Here is a 24,417-nt window from a genome sequence, read left to right as displayed (position 1 = left end):
AATGCTCGTTGATCACGCCTCTTGTGCAGTAGGAAATACATAGCAAACTCCCCAGACCAATGTTCAATTTTAAATTGAGCTTGGTCTGGTGATAGCCAGACTAGTTCAAGTCTGAAAAAGGTATATAACAAAATTGCAAAGCTCTTTTATAGGACATTGGAACAAACTGGCATATTCTTTGTTTCAGAAAGGAATTTGAGTTAGGGAACATCGCCTCTCCCCTTCAGGAAGGTTTACATTAATTGCAGTGCCTGTTTCTTTAAACGACTAGGCAAAAACATGTACCTCTTTCTCCAGTGCTATCAGTCTGAAACTCTGTAATAGTGTATCTGTCTGTTCTACTATTGCCAGGGGAGATGTGATTCAAAGAGCCAGAGCTGGCTACACACTCTCACACACTCGTTATGGAATATTTCAGCCCTCTGAGGCCAAAAGGTTGCTGTTTTAAAAGGTTACCCACAGCAGCTTGCAATCCTACCTCTGATAGGAGCTTAATTTAAATCCATATTGAAAAATTCACTTCAAAGACGACAAGTTATTATATGCAAAGTGTTTTTTTCCTTGAACAAAGATTTTTCATAACAATATGATAATAAGCACACATATTTAATTAACAACTGCTTCAGTATTTTGCAATAAAAACTGAAAGTGCATGCAGTATTGAGAAAATCAGACCCTACAGCATTATTATTATAATTAATATTGGGAAAAAATGAAAAACAGTTTGCATATTTGTTGCTTAGAATTTCTTTTTTCATGGCTGACGGGACTCTTTTCATTTATGACACCTTAGTCTGCGACAACATATATTTAATTAGAAAGCTACAATAAGCCCCATTACTCAATTGTAAAACATTTATGAAAGCGTTATTCAACGTTTTCAGACAAGAGCCCATGGAATACAGATCCTCATGGCACTGAGAACAGTCACAGATTCTCCTATACGGATAAATCAGCAGAATCAGTGGTATTCCCAGATGCAGTCGCTTGAGCTCTGCTGAGTAAAATGATGCTGTCGTCTCTTTAATTGGCCTCGGTAGAGCACTGTAGCTGTCCCTTTAAAAGACTCAGGTAGATTGTTGTGCCAGTCTGTTTTTAATTGGCTGGGGTGAAACTGTGTACCTGTCGCTTTAAATGCCTGTTTATTGCCTCTGGAGCTGACAGGCCCACACCGGTCATCTCCCTACTCTTCTCTAAACTGCTTGCATTGTTCTCTTTCTCCCAGCTCCCACTCTCTCTTCTTCACTTTACTGTCTCATTCCGGCTTTGAATGTCATCTGCCTGCTCTCCGGATGCCTTCTTCATTATCGGAGATGCTGTTCCTCCAGCTCTTCCCACCTTCTCTCTCCTCAGGCTATGTTTGGAAAGCCATACTATACTGTTTTTGCAGTGTGTATACAGTATACAAGTTTTCAGATGTGCAAACTGTGCAGTATAAAACTAGAGTAAACTATTTGCAATACTTTTTCCTCACTATATATATATATATATATATATATATATATATATATATATATATATATATATATATATATATATATATATATATTACAATTATTCATCTAACAGACAACAAAGCGATTTATCTACTTTTAATCAGATCACTTTTAACTTAACCAATTTTATTTAATAAAAAAATTGAGCACCAAATCAGCATATTAGACTGATTTCTGAAGGATCGTGTGACACTGAAGACTGGAGTGTAATGATGCTGAAAATACAGCTTTGACATCAGGAATAAATTACATTTTAAAATATATTAACACAGAATACAGTTATTTTAAATGGCAATAAAGTTTCATATTATTACAGTTTTTGCTGTATTTTTTAATCTAATAAATAATTTGGTGAGCACTATCAAAACATTAAAATATCTTATCGACCCCAAGCTTTTCAACACTAGTTTACATACTGTAGAGTGCAGTACTATAGTATACTATTCTCTCTGTCAACGCATCCATTTTTGCTCCTTCAACACCTCCTTCATCCCTGCTTCCAAAACATGAAACCCTAAAAATCATCTTCTCTTTCTGTCGCCTGGAGAAACACCTAAGGCTAGTTGTCAATAACTCTAAATGAGTCACATTTACCACAATGACAAATACCCCCACCCCCATTGCATTCTCTATGACTCACATGACACACACCAGACGGCAAAAACACAATTTCATTATTTATATAGCATGTACTGTTTAAGGCCTTGTAAAATTGTTCAATGAGTGTTTTTCATTCCTGGTGTTTTCCACTGAAACAGAACGTTGAGGTGGGACAGATGGTTTATTCTTTTACAGTAGTTTATTTCTAGTAAATTTTCTCAACTTCTAGGTGTACACTAGCACATAGATGATGGACTAATAGCCACAAAACTTAAATTATGTTTTTTTGTGGAATCTAATCCAATCCTCTATTTAGATGTTACATCATATCCTGAACTGCTGGCCTCTGTGTTTGTATTTTCTGTGAAATAAGATTCTGAGGTGTTACCTGTCCTGATCTGGCTCTGCACTCGTCAACATCATAGCAGATCTTTTCAAATTGTAAAGCCCACATGGGCTCACCTCTAAAGAAGCTTTCGCATTCACTCACTACTTCTCTTTCCCTTTCGCCCCCCTCTTATGCAACCTTTAGCTCCGTGACTCAGTTGCTCAGCTCTTTCTTTAGTTCTTTTTTCCTTCTTCTGCTCAGCTATTTACCATCTGCTGCCTAAAGCAGTGCTCTTGTCCTTTTTTTGTTTTATCACCCAGCTAATCATCCATTAGGTCTCTTTAAACACACCGACCGGCCAGATGCTTACATTGCTAACGGCACAAAAGGAAAGAAACCCCTCCATGGTGCAGTTACAGAATGTACCAGCAGGGGCTATCTGGACCCTAACCCCCTGAAAAACATGAATTCATTATAATCATTCGTTCATTATAATCATTCATCTTACACATTATAATTTATACTGTATACGATCACTTTCCTTTTTGCACTGCTTCAAAAATTGTACTCCTTGTTAAACATCATATTTACTGAGAATAGGTAGCATTTGTGATTGAATTTTCAAAAGTAATTTTTTCATAAGTTATTTAGGCTTATTCACTGTTAAAACTATTCAAACCATTTATGTTTTGGTCCCTGAGCGTATATATATATATATATATATATATATACACACACATACACACACACACACAAAACATTGTATATATATATTTTGTTTTTCTGTTGGTCATATTTAATTCACAGTAATACTAGAGGAAAAACAGAAAATAATAGGAAGGACATGATGTGAGCTGGACTCAAAAAGGTTGAAAATCTCAAAAAATGAAAATTCTGCCATACTTTACTCACCATCATGTCATTTCCAATCTTGTACTGTAAGCATTTCTTTCTCCTGTAGAACACACACACACAAAGATATTTTGAATAATGTTCCAGCTGTTTTTGTCCACATATACATATTGTAAAGGTAGAATGAAGCAACGCAATTGACACTTGTGATAAACAGTTCAAAGTGTATGCCTATTTTTTAGATTGACATGCACTAACCACAAGGCTCAAGCAATTTTGTTTTAACACTTTCCTATTCCTGGCATCAGTGCTCATTATGGGCTGTATCATACACCTGGCACAATGTGGCGGCAGGCACGACACAAGTGCTTTTTGCTAGTTTCAGCCCGACGCAGATATAATTTTCACACCACATGGGCGAGCTGGTCTGAAAACGAGATGTGTTCAGGTGCATTGTTGGCGCATTGCTATTTTGAGCCAACTGAAATTGACCAACAAATACCTGGTCTAAAGTCAAGTAGTAGTGCAGTATTTTTTTATTATTTAAAGGGTGCATTATTAATATGCGGCTATAGGCGGGTACACAACGTGCGTACACTCTTGTTGCACACACAGGGACGTGCAGCAGCACACAAACATTTTTAAATATTAAAAATAAAAGGATTCCTCTCTGGAGAAGTGTTCAGTCTTTCCGCTTGCAAATCCCGCCATGTAAATAGCGAATCCACCATGGTGTAAGCGCAACTGGATTTTAAAGGGAATGAGAGATGGGACTCTGATTGTTTTACTGCACGTTATGCCTGAAAAAAACTCATGACTCATTAAGAGACTAGGAACAACCCTTTGGACCATGCGCCTGGTGCGCCGACCATTTTTTTCTGTCATTAAACTAGCAAAAGTCAAAATAGGACCCTATATGTTATCATTTGTTTTGGCGTTTATGCTTTTTGTCCTTGTGTGTAACAACAGAGGTTTTGAATTCTTAGAAAACAAGTTTTGCGACTCAAAGCAAGTATAATCGCCATAAACTCATTAAAGTCCAGATTTATTTGGGATCCCATAAACAAGTCACTGGTGCGTAAAGACTTCATACAAATTAATACTCAATGAATAAATGGGATTTACTGTGCTTTTTATTACAGAGAACCTCTCTCCCCTAATTGAGCCTGCACCACAGAGCTATTTTTCATCCTTGTCTTTCCTTTTCCCTCCTCTGTTTATCACATCTAGCCTTTTCTTTCTTTCTCAACCCACCGTAATTCACATGAAAGCTGAGTGTAGGATTAGAGAGCTGGTCAATCTAGACAGCATTACACTTTCAGTACCAATGCCTCCAGCTGCGTTCCTCCCCTCCCATGAGAGTTTCATCTGGCAAAAAAAACATATTGTGTTATTCCACCCGCAGTGTTTAGCATGCTGCGCTGTCTTGCACTGCTCACTTTAAGTGGTTGAAGGAAGCGAATGTAGTCAAAACCACATCAAGTCTGTAGGATGATGAAATGGTTGATTTAGTTACAGATCTTATTAATAACAGGCGGAGGAACATCCCTGTCAAGAGGTGCAGAAAATTACAGTGATATTGGATGAATCATGTCCTTAATTTCTCATGGAGGGCAAAGAAGTTATAAAATCCAATTCATCTCATTCAGAGATGCTTTCATTTTGTCACTTGATTCGTAGTGTGGATTATAATATCCTGTCAATTCCCTACCGTCCCCTCCTTGTTATTTATGGTTGGACATTTCTCAACAGAACCCTTGAAATGAAGTTTCCTTTACCAAAAATAATCAAGGATGTCTCCATTTTAGGACTCGGAAGTGCTTTCAGTGTCTCTTCACTAAACACTTATGTGCAGTAACCATCCACCAAAAAATAAGAAAATGTATCTCTTTCTCCTTTTTTCATTTAATTTCGTCTTTAGCATGTGAAGTAATCTAGTATTCTAAACCTGGCATTGTGTACTGCAAATAGTGTGGCTCTTATTGTGGCTATAAATATTGACAATAAGTACATTTATTAGCCATCAAAGTTACAGCTTTTAAAACAAGGAAAGTTCAGCTTTTTTACTTGCTCTTGATGAGGTCAAGGCTTGTAAGCTTGTTGGAGAAAACTGGCCGCAGATCAATATGCGAAGTCAACTTTTTTCCCAACATATTGGGAGTAAAGGAGAGAGAGATAGCAAGAGAGAAAGCGAGAGAGAGAGATGAAGACTGAAATTGAGATCAGGTTATAGGAACAGGAGGTAATGGTTGCTCCTCACCCCTCCTCCATTGAATCTTCTTCACATTCATCCTCTTTTCTGTGAGGAAAAAAGAAAGAGAAAGAAAATGAGAGTGAAGTCTGAATAGATTAAAATCAATATGTCTACCTGCTTTTTATTTTTGTTCATTATTAATCTGGGACTGAGATGCTTCTCCAGGGAGATATGGGAGAAATGGGATTTACTTGCAGGGCCTCCCTGTGTGCCATTTCTGAAGGTGGTTTGAGCGGCACAAGTGAAATAAGCTCTGGAAAAGAAAAGGATGCAAAGAGATGAAGAATTGCGACATTCCAAAATCTTAACTTTACTTGAAAAAGGACATGATTGATTGATTAACTGATCATACAATACATTATAGAATTACTTCTGCCTTCTGGAAGAAACATCACTCGAATCAGAAAAGTGTATCCAGACTGGAGTGTTTACTCCTCAGAGAAGTATGGGATGAAGAACAAAGCTTTTAGTTGGTGAAAACAACATTGCATCATTCAGCAGAGGGACGCAGAAAAGAATGTGTGTGACTGTAGAGCACTCATAAGCAGTAGTATTTGTCAGTTGTTTTTAATTAAATAATGAATTAGAAATAAAAGAATTTAGAGTTTTAAGCAAATCTTACAAACCGTTTTGAGATTTGTTTGTAAGACAGGACGCCACAAAACAGACTGTGATATAAATCATTTTCACACTGCAGTCTATTATGTCAATGCAATCCACAATCAATGCCATAAAACCTTTCGGTCACACTGACAACATGGGATAATGTACAGTACAGTCAGCTGGTCATCATCACAAAATAAACCTTGACAGAGTGATTAGGGCATGCTGAAATAAAATAAAATATACTGAAATAATTTTAATATGTCAGAAAAATTGGCCACAAAGTGGTGCGCGAGACTAGCACAGCACTGTAGGAAATCATTTACCTGGGATAGCAGTAATTTATAAAAGTGATCATTATACAAAAATATTTGTATAATATATAATATGTCTGATAATACTTGAACACTTTCATAAGATTTAGGCAGAATTTGACAAAACTTTCAGCACATATCAATATGCATGTCGAATACAATGTCTCATCAAGACAGGTGTTTCCAAGCAGAATAATGCAATTTAATATTTATACTTCCAATTAGCCAGCATGACATTGATGCAAGACCTGCTCTGCATAGCTGCTGAGCAGATTAGCAGCTCTGCAACGGAGCTAATGTAGAATTATTCAGTCTGTAGAGGCGTTACACGCTCGTCAAGGCCGGTTATTAATCCACACGTTCTTTTATAGAGACCTCTTTTATAGAGCACAAAGAAGTCCACGCAAGATCCAAGCAAAGTGACTGAGAACCTGAAGAAAAACGGGCACGACCACAGAAGACTGAATTAGCCAGAGCGTGTTGCGCTAATCCGTACTGTATAAAACTGAGTCTGTCTTATCAAGATTGGAGATAGGCACTTAGAGTAAAGTAAAATGAGTAACAGGCATGAGTAAGCTTGATTAAGCCGGAATAAGCCTGCGTAAGACGAGATGAGATGGGCGGGAAGCATCAGAGTGGGCTGAGGGATCAGGGTTGAAACAGGGCAGCATACATTATGGAAGAGAGAGATCCTTAAGCTCAGTGGATCAGGCCTTCCCTGACAGTGAGAACAGACTCATACACACACACATACACACATCAGACAGTTACACACAGTCTGAATATACATGCTTATATAGTCTGGCAGCGGGATCTCTCTCACACACACAAAGATAGGCAGAATTCTCAAACACTGACTATGACTGCATACATTTACTGTGAGGGTGGACTGGCATATATTCTGGTTGGAATATATAAGTCCAACCTGCTGAGAAATAAATGTGGGTTTCAAATAAGGTCTCTAAAAGTCCGTATTCTGATCTTTCTTCCCTTCCTTCCTTGTTTTTTCCTTTGTATACTCGGCATTCAAAACCACCATCATATACCTACTCATAGGAAAATTCACTTTTCTCTTTAATATCTCAGTTGTTTTTTTGGAGAAAACAAGAATAAATGTGAGAGCATAATGGTTATATGTTTTTGTCCAGAGAAAAATACTCCAGTAATTTCATAATCACAACAATGTCCCAAACTGTACTCAGATTTGCTGAAAGATTCCAATTAAAAAGCCACAGATTTCAATATGAACCCAAACTTTTCACATCAAAGTTTTCGCAAAACATGATTATCTGAGATATGCTATCCACAACAATTTTATAGCTTGTCTACACTTACTATCAGTCATCTCATTCATGTCTGTTTATCATGCCTGGCTTGTCTGTCAGGACATTGTCTGTTAAGTTTACAAACATTTCCTTTAACCCTTAAACACAACACAATGCGTAATTTAAAATATGGGTGAAACACCTGTGAAAAATCTATGCAATAATTTCTTTCATATGACATGTTGGAACCAAACAACACTTTGCACAATCTATGTAACTTATTAAAAAACATAAATGCTAACATTAACTATAGTGTTTATTTTGCTACAAAAAGAGCATTTAAAGTGGAACTAAAGGTTCCTTCAGTGAATCACACTGTCGTAAATACTCCAAGCGCAGCTCTGGACTACAACGACTACAACGCTCACCAGCGCAGTAGTTTTGCAAATACATTAAAAGAAATCTCGATGGAGGTGGGTAATTTTCAAAATTGTCTTATAAAGTCATAATATATACATTGTTTTTGAATTACCGTAAAGCATTTTGTCACTCTCGCGTGAACGTGAACATGAGGCGAGATTGTGTCGGGTCGATGCAGCTCAACTTGCAAGTGCTGTTTTCTGGCGTAGACGTGCCAGAGGGGGTTAGTGCTCGCCTCAAACACACCACTACAAGTCAATTAACCATCGTCAGGACTTAGAAAATTATTTATGAAGGTAAAAAAAGTTACTTAGCTCTGCTTTAAAACAAGTGATTACTGTTAAAACGATCAATCATTTTTCAAGTAGTACACTGAAATACACCATCCAAACACATACACCGTCCAAATACACTGTTGGTTTGCTAAAATGTTCACCTTGGTGAATCAAACTAAAACTGTGTCCTCCCTTTGAACCTACCTCAAGCTCAGAGACACTTGGCACTCCAGAGGCAAGTCTCAGTTATATTTTTATGCTCTGGAACAGATGGAGGTGAAGACAGAGGTCACAAGACTATAGGTAGTGTGAGATGGCATCAGTTGACTTGGACACCATTGGAAGTGGGAATTAATTTTCTTGGTTGCGATCCATGTCGCCACAACTCGCAAGGTCTCTGCAACCCATAAACCTCGAAGTGAGTTCTGTCTCTGGTGAAGTTAGAAAGCTTCTGTACAGCATGAGACTGTTTCCTAGAAATGAATGTGTCTTTTGGGGAAGTTTTCGCTTTGAACCTGACCATGCGGATACAATGCAGCTCAGGCCCATGGCTCAGAGAAACAGACCAAACAGAATTTACAGATCATCAGATAATAAACAATACATCAAAGCATCATTGTTCTCTGACACGCTGTAACACACACACACATAAACTTGTGAAGTGTTACATCCAACTATTTGATCCAAGGTATAAGAGCTCTTGTTGGATAATCTGTGTATGAGGTGTTTCAAATAGATCATTACCAACCCGTAATTACCAGTTACACCCACTCTGGGGCTCTTCAGCCATCCATGAGCCCACATAACGAGGCATCTCTTCCACCTCCACAACTCTCTATAATACAGTAAAAACACAGAGACACACACACAATTTTATCTAAGAACACACTAACACCCTTCTCTCCTCTTGGACTACTTCCATCCAACCCCAACCCCTGTTCATGGCTTTGCTTTATAAATAAAATGTTAAAATATATTAAAATTAATTTTAAAATGAATATTAATTTGAATACAAATGCCCTCTCTTCAACACTGTGTTTCTTGAGGATGGCGTTAAAATCTAATGATCTCTCTTTCTCTCTCTCTCTCTCTAAGTTAAATTAACTCTGGGAGTCCTAGAGATCTCCTGTAAAACAGATAAGCCATAAAGGGATCGAATCATTCCCACGCAATATCTAAAGCAATATCGTGAACCAGTGAGAGTAGAGGACAGGTCAGACTGCAGAGATTAATTCCTGTTGACGGGAGTCTAATGTGTCCTGGACATTTGTGTGAGGTGTCAGTGACGCTTTGCCGTGGGTGAATGTTGATTCAAGTGCTAATGATGTTTCCCTTTTAGCAGCTCTTTTTCCTTCATTCAATTCAGTCATTCAAATCATGCTATATTGCAAGGCAAGCACTGCATTCAAATTCCTCTTCCTTGTATCACAGTGTTTAAGGCAGCCCTGCACTGATATTTCTCAAACATTCTATTATTCTTCATCTTCTCGACAATTTTCTGCAATCAATTCAGCTTGAACAGATCAACATACATTCAATAATTTCACTCTATTCAGACTTTGTTTTTGCAAATTTCAGCCTTAGGTGCGCAACCTGTTTTGGCTTTAATAAACTTCACATCTCACTTTTGTGAGTCTAAACCCTAAGCATACGTAAACTTCAACACTATTCGTTTGCTGCCGTGCAAACAGCACTATTTCCTTTGAGAAATGCAAATCTAGTTTATATTGAAATTCCTGTCTGTATAACCTCCTCTGTCTTTAAATGTCATCATCTCTATAACACTTTCACTCACCGGCTCACTCCTGTTTTCTTTCCTCCAGCTGGCTCTAGGACAGGAAGATACCCACTTGTCATCTTCTTCCTTCCCCTCATCTACGTCAAAGTCCTCCTCCCCAGCAGAATCCTCCAAAACTCTAGGAGTTCTGGGATCTCAGGGTTCGATTTCACCCCTGAGTCGCTGGGTGATGCACAGCCGTGGCCGAGCCGCCAACACTTCCACAATGGAGCTACCCTATCGTTCTCCGGTGCCCTTTTCCAAACAGGAATTTTGGGAAATGCTGGGTAGCGACCTCCTCAAAACGGACACGGATGCGTCGGGGAACTCCCGTGTCAAGCGCCGTCCCCCGATCGTCAAAACAGGCAAATTTAAAAAGATGTTCGGCTGGGGCGACTTCTACTCTAACATCAAGACGGTGCGCCTCAACTTGCTCATCACGGGTAAGATCGTGGATCATGGGAACGGCACCTTCAGCGTCTACTTCCGTCACAATTCCACCGGCCAGGGGAACATCTCAGTCAGCCTGGTACCTCCGGTGAAGGCCGTGGAGTTCGATTTGGAGCGCCAGAGCGTGGTCTACCCTAAAGACTCAAAGATCTTCAACTGCCGCATAGACTACGAGAAGGTGGACCGCAGCAAACGCACCTCGCTCTGCAACTACGATCCCTCCAAGACCTGCTTCCAGGAGCAGACACAAAGCCACGTGTCCTGGATCTGCTCCAAACCCTTTAAGGTCATTTGTATCTACATTTCATTCTACAGCACAGACTACCGACTGGTGCAGAAGGTCTGTCCAGACTATAACTATCACAACGAGATGCCCTACCTACCTTCAGGGTAGAGCTGTGGGGAGCAGTTGTCTAGAGGGACAAGGAGGGCTGGATGGGGGAAGGAGCTAGAATATGAGGGTTCGGTTCTAATACGGATGTGAAGATGAATGTGAAATGTTAATTTGGGATGGGGGCTTTAAAGAACACATAGGTCTTCAGCTAAAGACTCTTCAGAAACTTATAACTGAGATGTTATGGAACACCCCCTCATGACCTGAACATCACAGGTGGTTCAAAGGGTGAATGTACAGTATTTAATGTGCTGCGGTTTATGTCTTGAAGAACCTCTTAAGCAACCTGGCAAATGTGACCTGCAAAAACAAATATATGCAAAACCAAATGGTCAGGCCCAGGTGCTCAGTGTGGGAGGATCTGCTACATCAATTCGAGTCCCTGATTGGCTGTGCTCATCAGTGCCCAGTGTTACGATCTTGTAATTAATACCTATGAACAACAAATCATACAGAATCATACTGGTCACGACAGGCTGATAAGTGTTCGCTGATTTGGTATACACTCTTAAAAATAATGGTTCTTTTTTTAGCAACTATGGTTCTTTAACATCAATGGAACCATTGCACAAAAGGTTGTTTAAAATGGAATGTTCTTCACGCTAATAAAAAATGGTTCTTTTAAGAACTGTTAATCGAAAGGTTTTTTAGTGAACCAGAAATGTTGGTTTCAATGGCAAACAACCTTTTAGAATCTTTGTTTTTTAAGAGTGTAGCTTATTTTTCCAAAAAATAATAGCTTACACAACCCAACACAAGACATTAACATACAACATGCCTCATTGACACCTTTTTCCAACTCTGAAAACAGTAAAGAATGTCAGAAAGAAAAAAAGTTAGTGCTGTAGGAATGCAGTGTAGCAAGTAAGAAAGAGCAAAATTACCAGATTTAACAAAAAGATAAAAGCCTCCCCCCTTAATATCAATGAGAAAGAACGAAAGCAGGACAGAAAGCACTTTAATTGAAAATACAGCACCAAAAAAGAGATGTTGAGTCTGCATTGAGCCCAATCGCTCTATTGTTCTGACTGTTACAGAAGAGCAGAAAAGAGGTTTTGTTTGCTCAGGATTCCTGACTTTGTGCTGTGATAACTGTTCTGCTGAACGCACGATTGCTTCGTCCTTGTCTGAACATTCCCTCACAGTCAGCTGGTTTATCGTTGAGGAAAAAAAAAAAACAAGTTAATTTTGCATAATTTAATCACACTGCTAAATGGGAGATCTTGTAGTACATTTTGAGAATTACCTGGCCAAGGTCTTCTCTGGATGTAAAATGACCACATTAGATGAACAAAATTCAAGCTGACCTTCAATGAACACACTGTTTATTGAAAATTATTGTGAAGGAAAATCATTCATATAAACTTCAAGTGGATTTAGATAAAACAAGGGCAGACCTTTTATGTTACTGGCCAAATCAAGACCAAGTGAAAACAGACCAGACGAACTGAACTCATCAGGGGGAGAAATGAGGGAAGAGAGAGGACAGAGAGGAAGGATGGAAGGTAAAAGAGAGCAGTGGGTGTTATGACGTCTGCAGTGACGAGCAGGTGTACATGACAGAGTGAAGAGGAGAAAAAGAGGATATGAAAGGGGAAAAAGGTGACACACAACATGAGCAAACTAACAGGAGATGGACCAGGAACAAACAGAAGAGGAAGGGACAGAATGAATGTAGAGGAGTGGAAAAGGAAAGAATCATGAAAAAGGACTGAAAAACAAACTCAGGATGCTAAACAGAGTAACATAAAAGCACAATATGGAACATCAAAGTGTCGTCTCACCGAGAGAGTTGGGGGGAAGAAGCTTTTTATGAGCCCACGAAGAAAAAAAAAAACCCTCTTTGCCTGAAGTTAAATTCAGTATGGTGAATATATCCCTGTGGGTTTCCACGCAATTTAGAGCGTTACAAAGACGGAAATATCCTGCTGGATAGATCAGTTTAACCATGTTCTTAAAAGACATACTATTTATCTCCATCTATTCTGAAATTTATTGTTTTACATACAAGGAAAGAGGCAGTAAAATACAGTGACAATAGCCTATGTACCAGTGTCATTGTGTGAAGAGTCCTACTCTAATGACAAGTGCTCAGGGTCCAAAATTACACATGAAGTTGAATAAAAACGTTAGACATCATAGATAAAGCTGTGATAGTCATTATAAGACATTAAACTTAGTTCATTTTTACATCACTTACATCTACAATCCGACTTAAACCAATTCCTGCAACTCCTTCTCAGTGTTTATTTTGTACCAAGTAATTGCTAAAGCAGGCAGAAGAAGAGTCACCCGTGACTCCTCTAACAGGTCTGTGTCTGATCTGTGTAACTGAACGTTTGATCCAGACTGTGATGGTTTGATCTCTCTCGGTTGCTTCTTAAACATGCAGCCATGTCGAAATGTTGGGCCAGTCTAGTCATATCAGATTTGCCTCCGTCTAATTCTCAGAACAGACACGTGAAAATAAAACACCTCTGTCAGTGCTCCAGGCTTTGCCCAGTGCAGCATGTCTTGCCTGCCCTGCTGGTGAACTGAGCACTGGGGCTCACAGTGTCTGCTCTCTTCTCCCTCAGGCGCTGGTCTGGACTGAGCTTCCTAATCTCCTGCAGCTTAACTACACTACCGCCTGCACAGAAGTGCGCACACACACACACACACTCACACGGACACGCGCACACACACACGCAATAGTGTAATTGCTCAACTTTGCAGGAATATTTCGCTTTCTTTTTTCATTAGTTCTTTTTTGTTCATTCTTTTTCAATTGTTTGACTTCATTGTTTGTTTCATTCATTTTCGTTTCTTTCAGTCTTACTCTTTCGTTTGTTCATTCTTGAATCTTTTTCATTTGTTAGTTCTATTTCAATCGTTCAACTTCATTTTGTTTGTTTCAATTTTCATTCGTTAGTCTCTAATTCTTTTCCTGTTGTTTGCTCTTTGACATTTGTTTTCACATTCATTTGTTCTCTTTCATTTGTTCGTTCCTTCTTTTGTTAAAGTACTTTTCTTTGTTTGTTCATTTTCATTTTTCTTCCTTCCATCTTTTTTCCTGTTCCTTCTTTCACTTTCTTTTCTATCTTCTTTCCTTCTTTCCTACTGTTCCCTATCTCTCTTTCTGTCTGAAACAGAAAGAATATTACTTTTTCATTCATTCATTCATTCATTCTTTCTCTTTTTGTTTTTTGTTTGTTCACTTCTTTTCATTTGTTTGCCTCAATTTTCATTCATTCTTTCTTTTGTTTTTACTTTCTTACATTCAATCTTCCTTCCTTCTCCTTTCCTACTCTCTCTCTCTTTCTGTCTGATCCTCAAGAAACATCTTCAGCAATCCCCCAGTGGTTCCCTTCACTCTTCTCATGGCCACAGAGTGCTGTGGATCCCTCCTTTATACTGCACTCACACATAGGTAATAACAGAACATTAAGTGTTCCCCTGGTGCTCTCGTACGAGAGTTCGCTGACTATTGTGTGTCTATATTAAACCGCTGAACATGAGCACAACAGTGCTGCACAAAAACGTACAGTTTAGTAATCAATTTTAATTTGCTTCTAATTGCTTTCAGGTAATAGCCCCACTTTGAATGCTACTTACCCACAAAGCGGGCTACAAATCTGTTTATACCCATACATTACACAGTCTCCTACAGGACTAGATACCACTATATCCAAGGGAAATGCCTCCAAAACAACTCAGAATCTCCCTCTGACTACAGAAGAGGGATAAGAAGGCTACACTGTCACGCACTGCTGGGCGTTGCCAAGACAAGGATAAAAGTTGAAGTGGAGGAACTCTTCAGTTGTCATAGCGACAGGCTCCTTGGCTGGCCTGTCGGGCTTGGATGGAGCATCGGACACCTGGTCAATCCATAGAACCAGAACTGAGCTAGCAGCCTCTGCAAGCAAGAAATTGTATAATGAAATGTGGTACAAAATGTACTGAACAGACATATACTGCACATACATATATAAATAAATGAATATTTATAAATATATATATGTATATATATATATATGAAAATATATATATATATATATATATATATGAATTCAGATACTATATACAATCTATATACACTCCCGGGAACTGGATGAAGCTGTATTACATGTCAGACATACAGTGGACTTTTCTCTGGTTCATTTCAGGTTTATCGTTTATTTCTCTATTTTTACATTGTTTATTTTCCGTGTGTGTCATATTGATATAGTGTATGGATGACAATGGTGGCATTTATTGTGGTTTTCTGACATCTGACAAAAAAAAAAAAAAAAAAAAAAACTGAATAAATTAGAAGGAAAGCACTGAGTTTGGCTCCTGAGCTCAGAGGGCTAAAGTGACTGTCGTCTCAGGTCTCATCTTGTTTTGACTGCTGATTGACAGAGGGGATGACATGAGTATGACATGAAAGTCTATGTTATCACTCTATTTGCATACTTGTATTCAGTGCCCATGGCAAGAAGCGGGGAAAACAGGAGGCAATATTCCACAGGGACACGGAGAAAGAGATGGAATGAGAGAGAAAGAGGTGACAGAATTACTGAAACAGTGTAACTATACAATAAATTGCACTTAAATGGTGTCAGTGTGAACTTTAAATGTCTACTGCTACAAAGTTTTTTTCTCACTTTCTCTCTGAAAATGTGGACATAATTGGTATTAAATCTGTCCAGAATCACAATTAAACCTGACATTCCATAACATGCAAATGAGCTGAAATGATCGTCGTAAAGCAGAACGATTACAATGTCGTATCTGACAGCAACGTCCGCTCCCCCTTTTGTTCTCTTTGTCTTTATATATATTATTTCACGTCCCTAACCACCCTCCACTCTCTTCTTTTTTTCTCTCTTTCCTCTCATCTCCCAATCCGGCCTCTTGCACAGCCTGCCTGAGGATAACCTTGGAGAGAGTGATGAAACCGCTCTAATTTCGGCTGTGAGCTCCCGCTCAACCCAACGTTAATAACATAATTCAAAACAAACCAGCGGTGGCGCCCCACAGCACATCAGACAGCAAAGGGAGAACATAACAGAGAGAAAAGCAGAAAGAAAATGACAAAAAGAGTGAAACATAAGAGGGCATATAAACATGCTAAAGAGGGCAGGAGTACAGGAGGTCAATAAAAAAGTAAAGAGAAAAAAGAAGAAGATAGTTTAAATTTCTGAAATGTATGCAATGAATAAATAACAGAACATCAGACCACTAGTTTGAATTATTTCCTTGGATCATGTCACGGCCTACGGTCACTTAAAAGCTGGCCTGTATTATTAAACGAATATGCATGTAATCTGATGATAAGAGGGCAACTATGCATTATTATTTGTTTCTGTCTTCATTTTGTTATTTTGTGACCTCGGGAGAGCTGTTTTCTCCAGATCTCAGCAAAACTTTTTTCTTTTGTGAATTCGACCTAAAGTTGTTATTCTTCACGATCTTGTTTTAGTTTGTTCTGGAGGTCACAAAAGCCATTTCTAAGTGCAATATAAAAGCTGCTCAATGTCTGTCAGTGATAAACCAGTTCAAGTTCAGTGTCTGCCACTTGCGAAGGAGGCAAGACTATAGAGACTCTGAATATGTGGTCAGTTTTACTGCCAGTCAAATCAAGAGACTGTGAACGACCAGACAGATTGGTAAAAGAAAATCATGAAAAATCAGTTAAACAGCTTTGTAATACAGTGATCACAAGAAAAAAAAAAGACAAAAATAATAATGTATGGCCTCTTCGGGCTTCGGTATATTGTATATACATATTTTTTGATGAAATACATTTTTTGCATGCAACATATAAATTAACACAATTAATATTCTTGAGCACACCTTATATGTCTTATAGTTTAAAAAAAAAGATGTCTGCCAAAGTCACGTGAACCATTGAAATTTCAAAACACTTATGATGTAACAAAGCCTCATTTACTGAAATCATGTGACTTTGTCAGTTTGATACGCGCTCCGAACCACTGATTCGAAACAAAAGATTCGTAAAGCTTCGTAGCTTCATGAAGCAGTGTTTTGAAATCATCCATCACTAGATATTGTTGAATTAAGTCGTTATTTTGTCTTTTTGGTGTACAAAAAGTATTCTCGTCGCTTCATAACATTAAGGTTGAACCACTGTAGTCACATGAACTTTTTTAATTATGTCTTTAGCACCTTTATCTTGCTGTCAATGCAGGCCTCACTGAGCCATCGGATTTTGTCAAAAATATCTTAATTTGTGTTCTGAAGATGAATGAAGGTCTTACGGGTGTAGAATGACATGAGGGTGAGTAATTAATGACAGAATTTTCATTTTTGGGTGAACAAACCCTTGAAGTTTATCTAGAAACTTTAAAAATTCTGATATTTAAATAAACAATACCACAAACAAACCATGAAATCTGTCCATGCAGCATGAAGCCAAACACTAACCCTTCTTTTGGGAGTTTTAATAAACACGCGGTGAGGTGTGAAATCAGGAATAACACTACAGCCTCAGGAGCGCAATGAGAGGAAGCCCACAACAACAATTACAGACCGGCGTTATTTAGGATACACACGCTGTTCATTAAAGTGAATAACTAGCACAGATTATTATGCGCAAATTTGTTGGATGGGACTTTGGGTTGAGAACGGCACACAGAGGAAGATAATGGATGGTATGTCCACTTCCTAAAGGAATCTTCTAGGTTAAAAGCTCTATTGGCTTGTTCTTTGTTTTTTTGTTATTAAAAAATAAATAAATATGTTTAATATGACAATATAGAGAAAATAAACTGCATAATAAATTGCAAATAAATCAACTGCAAAATAAAAAGGTGCAAACTAATTACATAGTTAAATATAAAGGCTAAATAAAAAGGTGCATAAAATGGCAACAAAAAAGCTAAATAAATAAATCACAATTAAAGTAAGTCACTTAGGTGTATACATTAAAATACAGTGTGAAAAGTATAATCACAAGATTAATATTATGCATGTTGGCATTAGACAGAGTTGCTTCCTGTCAAGCTTCACATTTCTGCTTTCAAACCTTCTATCGTAAGAATCTTTACAGTTTGGATGGATGTGTCTACAATCTGGGAGATTGCTTCCTGTTGTAACAGACATTATGCCACAAATTCCGTCTGTTTATGAACTGTGACGTGATGGAATAGATTGACAAATCTGGGAATAACAGTGGGCAGAATTCAGCACTGTTGGGCTGAGAGCTATTTTTCCTTTGCCATGAGCCGCTGGCCTGATTTTCATAACGAATCATCAATATTGATGTGCTCTCTCTAGTTTATGATCCAACCTGAAGGATCCACAAAAAGGTTCTCGAATGCTCAAAGGAAAAAAAAAAGGCATCAAACGAAACGGTCCAATGCAGGAGAAAAGAAAGGCGAAGAGAGTGAGCAAGAAAGAGGATGAGTACGACGACGAAGACCTCCATGCCTATGAAAACCAATTAGGATAGCAGTTACCTGGAAACCAAAAGAGTCCAGAGGCTAGTCATTAGCATAGCTCTGCTCATCAAATTCAAATATGTCTGAATATATTTTTTTCTGTCTTGTACTTTCTGTAACGATATTTTGCCTCAGAACTGTGAACAACGCAGAATTCTTGTGCACTAACACATTCGAAGTGTTTCCATGTATAGGCATTTATAATAGCTTCTCCAGATCGGCGTGACACTGGGAAAGGGCCGAGGCAGGGATAGGTGAATGTGACGTCAACAACAGAGATTAGCACAGCCTGGGTTTACAAAGATAAAGTTACTAGCACACAATCCAACAGCTACTTAAAACCCTTCCTCAATACTCAATATTTACTCAAACACATACTGAAAGATTGAGAAAGAGAGAGAGAAAGTAAAGGCTGATTTTTAGTTGGCCAGAAAGCGAAATGGAAGGAGAGAAAAACCAACGGCCTGATGAAAAAATATGAGAGAGCGTGAGAGAGAGAGAGAGATCTGGCGTAAAGTAAAAAAAAAATAAAAAAAAATGAAAGAGCATCTGTGAGGCTGATAGGAGTAAAAGAAGAAAAACAGCCCCAGGGGCCAGAATAAGATGACATGAATAAACTAATCAGTCTAATTTAATTAGAATAATCTCCCACAGACCTTGCAAATTCAATTAATGGCTGGATTATACAGTGAGAGTACAATATACCATTGCTCTGAAAACTCAACCTCACAATGGTTGTAATAAGATGACTCAAATTGTAATGATGAAGATTTTAATTTTGCTGTCAAAAGATCTGAAACCATTTAAAACCTACCAGAGACTTGAATCTTTTGACAGATGGTTTGGAACAGCTCGTCTTTCGGTGAAATAGAAAATTAGTTTCTTCCGACAGCTTCATTAATGGATAATTTCTATTTTTAAATACATTTTAGTGAATTTTGATGGGTACAATAATAATCTCATTAGACCTTCTTATGTATTTATTACCATTATACTGGCCATAAGACCTATGTTTCTAGATATTGCATTAGCCATTAAAATCCTTTGACCATCGGAAGAAACATAGATTAAGATTATATAGCTTTTCTTTTTTTTTTCTTGTGTGTTTGTCTCCACAGTGTTACACTACCTTTCACCTTGAATCAATGACTTGGTCTGTTTTTAATGATCTGGCTTGACAAAATCTCCTCTAGAGACTACAGAGGAGGCCAACCAAACACATAACAAAGCCTTGAACAATTCCTGTACCCAACTCGGAAACTTTAAAATAACTAAGGGCTTGTTTTGGTCTACTTCAGATGCTGAAAAGACAATTAATGTGAGCTGACAAATCATTAGAATCATAAAAAAAAAAAAAAAACATGCAGTGATTTTACAACAGGTAACGGATGTTTCTTGGGCATGATTCACATTGGAGTGCCTAAAACCCCTTTAATAGTGGTAAAATCATTATACAGTAACTCACAGAATCTCATGGCATATTTATTACAGAACTCCAGTAATACATTTCCCTCTAAGTAATACAGTTCATTAGCATAACTGTAGGATCTTGATGGCTTCCAATCAAAGTAACAACTTGCCAATTTAATGTAGAATGTGCGATCACAGGTGAGTGTTAATTACGATTTAGGGTTGGAATGATCCACTTTGAAAGTGTTTTCTGATGCTGAATTCCCTACACTGTTAAATGTCGCTGTAGATTTAGCAGCACATTACTGTAAAAACCTACAGTACAATACTGCATTTTTATATAACAGTACAATACTGTAATTTGTATTGCATTCTGGGTAATTTTGTTTGAGCGGGAACATTTTACAGTATATTTTAGTGTTGCTGTAACCTAGCTGTAACTTGGCTGTAATATGCCAGGCAATAATACAGGATTGCTGTAAACAGCGCCCCCTGACTGACGTCAGAACACAACTGCAGCAGCTCACTCACGGATATCTGGATGCCTCACTCGGTCGATATCTGGAAGTTCGGTAAGTTAATTTTACATTTTATAATTAGGTTTTAGGATTTTATGCTATAGTGTACATAACTTGTGAAATGACAGTGGAAGTTCAGCCAGCAAACGTTGCAAAAACACTGTTAGAATTAACTAGGTGTCAGTTTCCCGCTTGTCCCGACATTTTCAATTAACTCGGTGAATTACATCTGGTTTATTTCGACCAAACCAGACCTTGCGATTGTTGAAACGCTGAAAAGACAAGACGGTTTCCGTCAGTTTTATTTTGTTTCTGTCAAGTCAATTGACGGCACCCATTGACTCCCATAGTACTTTTTTCCCCCACTATGGAAGTCAATGGTTACCATCAACTGTCTGGTTACCAACATTCTTCAAAATATCTTCTTTTGTGTTTAGCAGAAGAAAGAAACTTATACAGGTTTGGAATAACTTGAAGGTGAGTAAATGATGACAGAATTTTCATTTTTGGGTAAACTGTCCCTTTAACAGTCGTTAATACCTGTAAATTGCTGATTCACTGAACATGCAATGGTTTTAAATAAAATGGTTTTAATAGTTCAATTGATTGAATAAAACATATTTTTGACAAGAACATTGTTTGGATTGTCTTTTGATTTGCAGGTATTCTGTCATCATTAATATTACTTCCTATAAATTTAGATACTGTAATAACTACATATTATATAATTATAATATTAACATTATTAGTTATTTTGAAAATTGCAGTAATATTTAGCAGTAATATATCAATATTGATATCACAGTACAATATTGTATTATTAATTACAGCAAAAGCAAACTAAAAGTAGAAAATGCAGTAAAAATACAGTACAGTACTGTTTTGTCGAATTACAGTACGGTTCTTGTGTACTGTAAATTGAATTACAGTACAATTACTGTAAATCAAATTACAGTAACTTGCTGGCAACCCTGCTGCCAGTACTGTACTGTAAAAATACAAGAAAATCGTTAACAGTGTAATTTAACCTTTATACACACATGGACAAACTTTACATTCTGTCAGACAGACCCTATGATAGCACTGCGATCTCACACCACACCTACATGCCTCCAGACATACAAAGCTAAAAGAGGCATCGTGAGTCGATCATTGTGACAGCAGTAGAGATCTCTCTGTCTCTCTCTCTCTGTGGGGCAGCTGTAAAGGACATCTCCACTTCAGAGTGAGGTGCCGTGAATCAGAGGAAGTGATTTAAATTCACTGACGGGACTTTAAATACCAGCCAGGGATCATAGCTGTGCCCTTTGGCAAAGTAATTATTCACTCGACTAAAAGAAGCCTAGGTGTGTGTGTGTGTGTGTGTGTGTGTGTGTGTGTGCATGCAAAGAGACATTCTATGAATTCTGTATCTGAGTGAAGGGATTTCTATCAAGTATGTGCTTATTTATAGGAGTGGTTTATGTGCAGAGGTGAGTGGGTATATAGTGCTCTACAATAAATGAAGGTTTGTAAGTAAATAAATAAGTTTGTAAGTGAATCACTCTATAGAGTATAAAGCTCCTGCAGTACAATACGTTGTACTACAGACTTCCCTAGACTGAAGAATGGCAGGAAGAGAAAAACTGCACTATTTTTCAAAGGTTTAGGGTTCTGCAAGATTTTTATAATGTTTATAAGTATAAAGTATAAGTCTCCTACACTTACTAAGATTGCATTTATTTGATAAAAATACACCAAAAACAGTAATATTGTAAAATATGATTACAATTTAAAAATATAGCTGCAAACATCGATGGCGGGTCCAAGCCCCCCACCCCCAACCTTAATTTAATTTAAACCAAACAATGATTTTGCGCAATATGAGACACTTCCTGTTTCCTTTTTTTGTCATGACTTTAATCCCTTGTCATGGCAGCACTTTTCGAGATATCTTATAATTTTTCACAGTTAGTATCTTCAGTGTCTTTGTTTCATGTTGACTGAGTTGGGTGGCAATTGCTTGAATCTCCTACGAGGAGTACTTAAAAAAAAAAAAAAATCAGAGCCTGATTATTCAAACAATACCAATTAAAACCAAAATATCTGACTTCTTGTTGGTCTGAGCTGTTCCTACATGTGAGCACACGATTCCTACATGTGTGCAAAGTTTCAAGAGTTTTTGAGCATGTTAAAGGATTAGTCCACTTTTAAATACACTTTTACTGATAAATTTACTCACCCCCATGTCATCCAAGATGTTCATGTCTTTCTTTCGTCAGTCGAAAAGAAATGAAGGTTTTTGAAAATCCTGGAATGTTTTCCTCAAAAACCTTCATTTCTTTTCGACTGACGAAAGAAAGACATGAACATCTTGGATGACATGGGGGTAAGTAAATTTATCCGGAAAAGTGTATTAAAAAGTGGACTAATCCTTTAAGGGACCCAAAAGTGCCCGAAAGGTTGATTTTTTTTATTTATTTTTTTTTACCTAAGGAAAACAATAGGGCCTTCGCCCTTTACCTAATAATATTCAGTATTTTTCAGTGTCATGTGATCCTTCACAAATCATTCTAATTTGCTGATTAACAGTTGTGCTGCTTAATATTTTTGTGGAAACTGTGATACATTTTTTCCCAGGATTCTTTGATAAATAGAAAGTTCAAAAGATCAATGAATAAAAGTATTAATATATTTTAATAACTTATCTTTTAGTAAATTCTGAACAGTAGTGTACCACTGCAAACAGTAGTAAGAAAGAAAGAAAGAAAGAAAGACAAAAGAGAAAAAAACAATGCAATGAAGAGAATGAATAACTGAATTTCAGAGAACAAACAAAATGCCAAAAAGAACGAACAAATAAATGGATGAAATGAAACTAATAAATAAATGAAATCAAAAATGATGGAAGAGAGGGAGGGAAAGAGGGAGGGAAGGAAGGAAGGCAGGAAGAAGAGAGGAAAAAAGACAGGTCATTAATAAGATTGAAAAAGAAGGAAATAATTACTATGAGGAAAGAGGCAGAAAGCAGAGAAAGTCAGACAACGTCTGCCTCCTCATCCCTCTATCTATATACTTTATTTGATCATTTCATCATCAATCCGTCCATCTCTCCGTCTTGTAAGATAATTGTCTCTTTGAATAAACATCTGTAGAAAGACTACACATTCACAATGACCCTTCATCTCTTTCTTTCATTCTCTTCTATCTGTCAGCCACATTTTGTTCCTTTTGTGTTATTCTCCCCCACCCTCCTCAGGACACCGCATTTTTATTTACCTCTCTTTTGTTCCTTTCTCTCTATCTCTATCTCTCTTTTATGAAGTAAAGCGGCATAGTTTTGGTAATAGTCAGAAAGAGTGACAGCCTCACTGCCTGATGGGAAGTGACATTTATTGGGAAGCCATCCTTCAGAGAGACACATGTGACAGTTCCTTGGGCCACACTTTCTCCACTCATGTCTCTCTCTTTCCATGCTGTCTTTCTCTACTGTATGTGTGTGTACTGATGGATACGACTGCTTCTGGTGAACACACTGACTGTGTATGTACAGTAAAGTCAGAGATAAGACACATACATACATAGTACATTAAACTTTCATTCAAAAGGTTGGGGTTGGTCTGATTTTTGTAATGTTTTTGACTTATGCTCACCAAGGCTGAACAAAAATGAAATTAAAACAGTAATGTTGTGAAATATTATTACAATTCAAAATCACAATCAGTGTCACATGATCCTTCAGAAATCATTGTAATATACTGATTTGGTGCTCAAGAAACATTTCTTATTATTATCAGTGTTGAAAACAGTTGTGCTGCTTAATACTTTAGTGGAAACTGTATATTCAGAGCTTTTTGAAGAGAAAGTATTTATTTGGAATAGAAATAGAGTATCCCTCCTGAATAAATGTAAATTGGATTAGGGCTGTCAAACGATTAATCGTGATTAATCGCATACAAAATAAAAGTTTGAGTTTGCCTAATATGGTAACACTTTAGATTACAGCCCGGAAAGTACTGTGTAATTACAACAAATTTACAGCGTAACTTTCAATAATT

General features: G+C 37.6%; 1 protein-coding gene across 1 annotated transcript in view; it reads left to right on the top strand.

Annotated features, from left to right (window-relative positions):
* The window catches only part of LOC125278637 (neurexophilin-1), a 29,314-nt gene extending 16,432 nt beyond the window's left edge, over positions 1-12,882 (top strand). Inside the window, exon 2 of the mRNA XM_048207936.1 lies at positions 10,231-12,882. Coding sequence (XP_048063893.1) covers positions 10,231-11,028 — 798 coding nt within the window. The 3' untranslated portion in view covers positions 11,029-12,882. The remainder of the gene's footprint in view (positions 1-10,230) is intronic.
* The last annotated feature ends 11,535 nt before the right edge of the window (positions 12,883-24,417 follow it).

This window comes from Megalobrama amblycephala, linkage group LG1 (genome assembly GCF_018812025.1).
Source record: "Megalobrama amblycephala isolate DHTTF-2021 linkage group LG1, ASM1881202v1, whole genome shotgun sequence".
NCBI classification, from domain to species: Eukaryota; Metazoa; Chordata; class Actinopteri; order Cypriniformes; family Xenocyprididae; genus Megalobrama; species Megalobrama amblycephala.
Note: the sequence above shows the minus strand (reverse complement) of the source record. Positions and strands in the feature narration are given on the sequence as shown.